Source organism: Mesitornis unicolor, unplaced genomic scaffold (genome assembly GCF_000695765.1).
Source record: "Mesitornis unicolor isolate BGI_N332 unplaced genomic scaffold, ASM69576v1 scaffold33516, whole genome shotgun sequence".
NCBI lineage: Eukaryota > Metazoa > Chordata > Aves > Mesitornithiformes > Mesitornithidae > Mesitornis > Mesitornis unicolor.
Window position 1 is genome coordinate 680 of NW_010193647.1, and position 7684 is coordinate 8363.

At 57.7% G+C, this 7684-nt stretch overlaps 1 protein-coding gene across 1 annotated transcript; it reads right to left on the bottom strand.

The window, feature by feature from the left end:
• Positions 1-4277: 4277 nt before the first annotated feature.
• On the bottom strand, positions 4278-6658 carry LOC104543034 (nuclear receptor-binding protein; the record flags this gene model as incomplete). The annotated part of the gene is made up of 5 exons (XM_010187527.1): positions 4278-4372; positions 5386-5426; positions 5892-5981; positions 6074-6175; positions 6536-6658. Coding segments are annotated over 5 exons (451 nt in total), but the record flags the coding sequence as incomplete, so codon positions are not given.
• Between the last annotated feature and the right edge of the window lie 1026 nt (positions 6659-7684).

A 7684-nucleotide genomic window follows, 5' to 3' on the forward strand; every position in this document is an offset into this window, starting at 1 on the left:
CAGCCCACAGCAGCATCCCCGGGCACGGATCCCAGCAGCAGCACCCACACCTACACAACATTTACCAGCAGTCAATGCCATGTAAAGCTCAGCCTCTTGGCACCTGGGCCTGGAACAGGAGAGCCCTGGACAGACCATGGGGAAACACAGAATGGATCCTAGAGGTTGGGGTGCTGGGGACAGGAGAGCAGCAGCCGAATGCTGGGGGGTGCTGCTTGGAGATGCACTGGGACAGCACTGACCTCCCTGCTCTGCTCGTTGGGCTGATGCACAGCTGCGTCCCAGGGCACAGAGACAGGGGGAGACCCCCAGTCCCAGTCAGTTTGCAGATGACACTGAGTTGGGAGGGAGTGTTGATCTGCTGAAGGTAGGAAGGCTCTGCAGAGGGACCTGGATGGGCTGAATCCATGGGCTGAGGCCAATGGGATGAGCTTCAACAAGGCCAAGGGCCGGTTCCTGCTCTTGGGGCTCAACAACCCCATGGACGCTGCAGGGGACGAGTGGCTGGAAAGGACCTGGGGTGTTGGTGGCAGCAATGCCCATGAGCCAGCAATGTGCCCTTGAGCCAAGAAGGCCAACGCCATCGTGGGGTGTATGAGAAGGGGTGGTTGTAGGGCAGAGAGGTTCTCCTGCCCCTCTGCTCTGCCCTGCTCACACCACAGCTGCAATCTTGTGTCCAGTGCTGGGCCCTCAGCTCAAGAAGGACAGGAACTGCTTGAAAGAGTCCAGCAGGGCCACAGAGATGAGGTGTGGATCCGGCACCCATGGTGAGACAGTGGCCTTGCCATGTTTCCTCACCATACAAGTGCTATCACTTGGAGAAGAAAACACTGTGGAGCATCTCCTGGTGAGGAGCGGCTGAGGGAGCTGGGGCTCTTGAGCTTGGAGCAGAGGAGCCTGAGGGGTGCCCTCATTCCTGGGGATCCATTGGGAAAGGGCAGTGTCAGGAGGAAGGAGCCAGGCTCTGCTCTGGGATGGCCAATGCCAGGACAAGGGGCAATGGTCCCAAGCTGGAGCACAGGAGGTTCAAGCTGGAGATGAGGCCAAAGTTTGTGAGTGTGAGGGTTCTGGAGCATGGCCCAGGCTGCCCAGAGAGGTTGTGGAGTCTCCTTGTGTGGAGACACCCAAAGCCCTGAGGTGTTCCTGTGTGACTGCTCTGGTGATCCTGCTCTGGGGGAGCTTTCCAGGTCCCTTCAACTCCTGACATCCTGGGATTCTGAGGCTCTGCTGGGGCACTACTCCACACCTGCCCCAAAGGGGCTTTACCTCAAACCCATCCCCTCCCTCCACCCACGACCGGTTCTGGCACTCCCAGCTACAGGAAACACCTCCCAGCATTGCTTCACAGCAGCAGCCACACCGAGCACCCAAACGCCCCGAGCTCCTTCGCACCCACAGCGCCTGCCACCCGCCACAGCAAAACATCTTGCGACACGCTCCCACACAGGCCGCTGCTCAGGCAACACAGACAAACGCGGTGCAGCTGCGAGTGGGTCCTGGGGAGCTGCACCCAGAAAACAACGGGGCCCTCTCAGGAGAAACGTCTCCATGTGAGCACAGCTCCACAGCTGGAGAACCCCAGGGCTGAGTTTAGGAACTGTGGCGTCTCCTTATCCTCCTCACAAGTTCTCCAGAGCTCCCCACTCATTTGACACTTCTCCTCCTTAAATCTATTAACCCTGCACTTTATGGCACTGAAAAAAGAAAAACAAAAAGGTTAGTAAATTAACGGACTATGGATGGCTTTTGCATTTAAGCAGCACGAGAAATCCTCCCTCTCTCCCACTTTGATTTCTTCCGCAGACGACCCCCAGCTCACGAAGACTCCATCCCTCTTCCCAAAAATAAAGGCAACAGCATCAGCAACGCCTCAACGCTAAACCCGTCCCGTTCCCTGCTGCAGCGTGCAGGTGGCTGCAAAAAGGGGCTGATCCAGTGGCACGCAGGCCAAGAAGGGCAGTGGTCAGCCCCGCCAGCAGCGAGGGGCGATGGGCATGAGGGCAGCTCACACCGCACACGGCGCAGGCGCTGCTCCTCCTCACCTGGCAGGCACAGGGATGCTCTGTAGTGCACACCGGCTGCTTCCTTTGCCACATTTTTGACCATTCAGTGAATATTTGCTTTTCCTGAAGCAGGGAGAAGAGGAGCTTCCAGGAGCCCAGATGGGTGCTGGGGACAGAGGCAGCACCACAGAGCAGACCACAGTGCTCTGAGTCGCTGATATCCCTAAACCCATGGCAACTGCTGCCCTGCTGCCTTAGGTGAGCACAGGAGCGTTCAGCCCCCAGCCAGCAGTACCTGCACGAAGCAATAACCACAGGCTCAGCACCACCGGTGACCCAGAGCCACTGCTGCCCCAGGGCCCAGCCACGAACACAGCCCCTGCCTGCTGCAGCGTCAGCAGCGCCCGGGAACCTCAGCCTCCAGCGCCGCCACCAGCCCCGGTGACGCCGCTTTGACCTTCCTGGTGGGGTGGGCGCTGCAGGAACACCAACGCGTTCTGCAGCATCAGCAGCTTCAACCCCAGCCCGCGCTGCAGCCGCAGCTCTCGCGTCCGGAGGATTCCTCTTCGACCACTTGCGCTCACTTCCCCTTTTGTTTAAGAAAGGACCAGATGAACCATTTCTGAATGCAGGGCGAGCAGGGCAGCCTGCAGCCGTGGAGCAGAAGAAAGCTTGGTCAGAACAAGGGCAGTGCAGCTCTGCTGAGCACAGCCATGCTCCCAGCACATGTCCTGTCCTGCACTCCTCACGCTGAGGGAGCTGTTTGGGCTCACAGACACCCCCTGCTCTAACAGAGCTCATGGGCCTGGGACAGGGGGCAGGACCGCGCTGTCCCTGCCATCACAGCGAGCAGCAGCAAAGCTCAGCGGAAGCAGGGAGCAGGCAGCGGTGTGACTCAGCTGAGGCAGTCTGTGACCCACCCAAAGCCCCTTTCTACTCAACAGCCTCCAAAGGGCACCCCGGGAGCGTGAACGCTCTCCAGAACGGTGCTGGTATCTGCGGATCTGCAGGAGCTCCTCTGGTGCAGCACCACAGCTCCAGATGCCACCCTCACGTTGGTCGATCAGTCAGAGAGACCGCGGCCGTGCCACGCTTCTGAACTGCGCTGGCAAGAGAAGCGTCCCCTACGAACTCGTGCCCACGTCAGACTTCCCCTAAGGGCCTGAATTCACTGCCAGGAGCCCGCTGCATTTGCCAGCGTACGGGTACCAGATGTGCACACCTCCTGGAAGTTTCTCCCACCTGGACACAGTCAGGGCAAGGCAACAGAGCAAAGCCCGTGATGGCATTAACCTGTATGAAGAGCAAGTCACCGAGTTCAGAGGCACAGGGGGAACCCAGTGTCCCTTCTGCTGTGACCCGGCCTCCCTGCGTGCACCAGAGGTCTGTTACGGAGGAGAGACCCCGATGCTGGAACAGAGACAGCGCAAGAGCTCTGTGATGGGAAGGAAAGCCAGAGGTCTGTGGTTTACAAAGAGGATAATTTCAGATGACAGGCGAAGCAGAGCGCTCTTTGCTGTGCGCTGCCAACTTCAGACCAAGAATCCTCAGACAAAAGCCTACAGGACAGCAAGTGCGCGCTCCTCTGGTTCGAGGACACTTCAGAAGTTGGATGGCAGACAGCAAAGCTGTCACTCGAAAGGTTTTGTCAAGGTACATAACGCATCCTGACCGCAGACAGACTGACACACAGGAATAGCAAAGGTGAAAACCAGAGCGCTGTGCTGCCCTGCCAGAAAAATCCCCTCTGATGGAATGAAGCATTTCGGCACAGGGTGGCTGTCTGAGCAGGGCAAGCCTTTGCCAAACAGGCCCAAGGCGTCCCGAAACCCAGGCCCAGGCGAGTGATGCTGGTGAGGATGCCAAGACAAGCAGCTGGGCGCAGCCAGAGCCCGTAACCCTGACTGTAAATGCTGGCTGCTACAAGAAGCACTCGTGTGGCCTCAGTGGACACAAACCCCAAAGCTCCGCAGCGCTGGGAAGGGAACCCCGTGTGTATTAACATGGAAACGACAGCCACAGATAACACCCGTACAAAACCTGACGGTTTCACCCCCATTTCTCGGTCAGTCCCTCGAGATCAGCGACTGAGGAAGGGGCTAAGGACCCTATCCCGTACCAGCCCTCCCTGCGCCCGAAGTGAACGCTGCCCCCGGTCTCCAGCACAACTGACACGGGGTGGAGGAACACGAGTTCACACCTCCAGTGCCAGACAGCCCTGAGGGGATCAGATGGCTTTGTCTGTTCACCAGGGGACACCTCCTCAAGCCTCACCTGACCCGATCTTGATCAGCCCGTTGTGCTGGATGAAGATGGTGTCGCAGGTCAGGTTGCCGTGGATGATGGGGGGATCACAGGAGTGGAGGTAGCTGCAGATTGAGAACAGAGCGCGGGTCAGGACACTGCAGGGGCTGGGAGCCCTCCCTTCACCACGTCCCTGCCTCAGGCAGCAGCAGAGGGGAGCAAGAGGGCGAAGGACGCGCCAGGGACTTGCAACAGCAGGGAGGTGCAGTTCAGTGACTGCACATCAGCCTCTAGGCCAGGAGAGAGTCATGGCAATTAAGCAACTGTCTCTAACGAACCATCTCCAGACCACGGGGGGAAAAAGCAAGCTTTCTCTGTCAGTTCCCAAGAAACCCAGGAACCAGGGGTGAAGAAACTGCTTCGTCCATCCAACTTTAGACCAAAAATACCAGAGCCTTATTCTGGCCCTGTTCACAGGCACCACAGAGGCACCCAGTGCCGTACAGGGACCAGAGAGCCACCCTCTCTATGGAGTGGGCACCGAGCTCTGACACCCAGGTTATTGCTTTTCCAAGGCTGTTATGGCTACACACCAACTGCGGCTCAGGTGGAGAAGAGTCTTTAAAACCAAACCAAAAAACCCCACATTCTCTTCAGCTCAGACGGCTGCAACCTGCACCACCAAGGCACAGACCCACGTCCACCCCTAGCAGTACCACACAGTAACTGTGGATCCACTGCATGCTGCAGTATGCTACAACCAAAGTCTTCCTCTCTCTCTGCTGTGGAAATTGATTTCTTTGAGACTTCCCTGCACCACCCTCCTGGCCACGGCTGCATCCAGGCTGTAAAGCTGAACACTCAGAGCTCCCTGGTGCTCAGCTCCCACCATCACCGTTGTATCAGTCACAAAGCCTGCCCTGGAGCTGTGTCTCTGTTTGAGAGGGTTCAGTGTTGTCTCACTGGACTCTGGGGCTGACGCTGCAGCCCATGACTGGGGTAAGGACGGGGCTGGGGACTGACTGCTCTCCAGGCTCTATGCTGTGAGGCTGCTGACGTCTGGCAGCACCTGCGTTTGCAGTTTTAATATTCCAGCACGAGAAAGGCTACGCCTAGGGCTAGATCAGTAACCACGTACCTCAGAGCAGAGAGGATCTGGGTACACCATCGCTTCCAGGCCTGCAGACACAGGAGAAAAGAGAAAAACCACTCAGGGAAGAGGAACTAATCCCCAGCTCTGTAACTCACAGCCTGTTTGTACGAAGGGGTCTATGCTCCATTCTGTGGCACCTGAGCTTTTACCCATGTGGGTGTGTGGGAATTGAGCACTTAGAGGCTCAGCTTAGTTTCGACCCATTCGTATGGGTCTAGAACACCCCCTCCCAACGCCCCTGCACAGACGCCCTCCCCCTGTCCTGTGCGCACGGACAGAGACGTCCCCATCAGCTGCAGACCTGCTGGGAACAACACAACGGGCCCAGAACTGCCCAAGAGACCCAAAATTGAGCTGCTTTACAGCACTGCAAAGCAGTCACAGCCCTGTGTTATCACCAGGCTGCCTTCTCGTCAGCACCCTCTGCTGAGAGGGCTTCCAGAGGCCGATGGCGCTGAGTGAACGCGGGCGCACGCGGACAGAAGAGTTACCTTCTCATTCATGGTTTTGTGGTTTTTCTTTGTCTTCTTCAGGAACTGCTTCAAGCTCCCTGAAGACATGTACTCCGTGATGAAGATCACCTGCAGGGACACAGGAGACATCAGCCTCTGCTCCACCGACCGCCCACAGGACGCGCAGTGAGAAAACCCAACAGCCCCTTGGCTTCCCTTACCCTGGCCTTGTTCTCCTTCACGTCGGCCCAGTATTTGTGGAACTTCACAATGTTCAGGTGCTCCAGCTGGATTAGGTTGTCAAACACCGCTTTCACCTTCTCCTTGACACCAGAAAGACAAAGCTGTGTTACCCCAGCGACCACAGCAGCCCTTGCCTTACTTTCTTCTTGACTCGGTCCCCTTAAACACCACCGCACGCTTCAAGCTGCCATGCCAGGAGCAAACAGCATCCGAGTTCATCCTACACGGCACCGTGGCTGAGCGTGGTTTGACCACCAAGACCAAACCAACACGAGAGCCCATGGAAACAGTTCTCACTCACGTTTTCTGCCCAGGCCGAAGCCGAATTCGCTACGCGTGAGCAGCACAGCCCCCAAACCCAGCCAGTCACCCCCACGAAAGGTCACCAGCGCCTGCCAACCCACCCTGCGCCACCTCCTGTGGGAAACACGGCAACTCACTTCCTGAAGCTTGAAGTTCTTCCTCTCCGAGAACTGCACCTCGTTCCAGACCACCTCCACGCCCTCCTCCGTGTCCATGGCCAGGTACGCGCTGTCGATGCCGGGCACATTGCGCTGATTCACCTGTGTGGGACGGAGACGGGCGTGAGCTCCCGGCCTGCGAGACCAGGTCGTCACCTCGCAGCCTTCATGAGGGTTATGAGCCATGCTCACCAACCCGTCATTAAAGGAGCATTCCAGGACAGGACTGTGCACATACGGGAACGGGACGGACCCGAACCCGAGCACGCTGCGGGGCACGTAAGCAGCAAGGCCTGGGCACATCCGAGGGACAACTTCCCTTGCACAAAGGCTGTTTTGTAGTAAGAGCTGCCTTTTGGCAACAACACTTTAGATTCTTGTTCTGATATCCACAGCTCATTTAACCACCAAAAAAAAACCCCGACCACACAAAAGGGGAACAAGAAAGTCTCGAACACAGCCACAGCTTTCTGGAGGAATTTTCTGACAGGAGACACAAAACTGCAGAGAGGATCCACACAGCGAGAAAGAAGGGGAAAGCTGTGAGCTGGGAACAGACCCAGGAACCGATCACCCAGCCGAAACTGCGGCAGTAACTCCTGTAGGCAGTGAATACAAGGGTTAACCAGCACAAGTGCAGCCACACCTCCAGAGCTCATCACCAGAGCAGCCAGGGGAGGAGAAGGGACCTGACAGAGCCTGGTGGGAGAAGGCAGGGGCTGAAGGACGCGAGGCTGCGACCTGCGTCGGCACAGGACGAACGCTCCAGCAGCGAGGATGCTGTAATGCTGTTCTTCCTCAGGTAGCAGCATCCAAAGACGTGTTTGTGTTCCTTCCTCCCACACAGAGCACTCCCAGACACCTTGAAAGCAGCACAGAGTGACCCCACACCAGCTCCCCACCACAGACAACAACCCAGAGCACGGCTGTCTGCAGACAACCGGCCCGAAGGCTCGGCCACCCTGCACCCTGCGGTGCCCCTCATCAGCTCAGACGCCCCAAGGGTTGGCTCCTGCCAGGAGGGCCCCGTGAGCCAGTCAGAAAGGCTGCACAGGCTCCTGTGTGGAGCCTCTTCCCAATGGACAACCACAGCGGCAGCACGCGTTGGTTTTCTGCCCGGTTGGAACA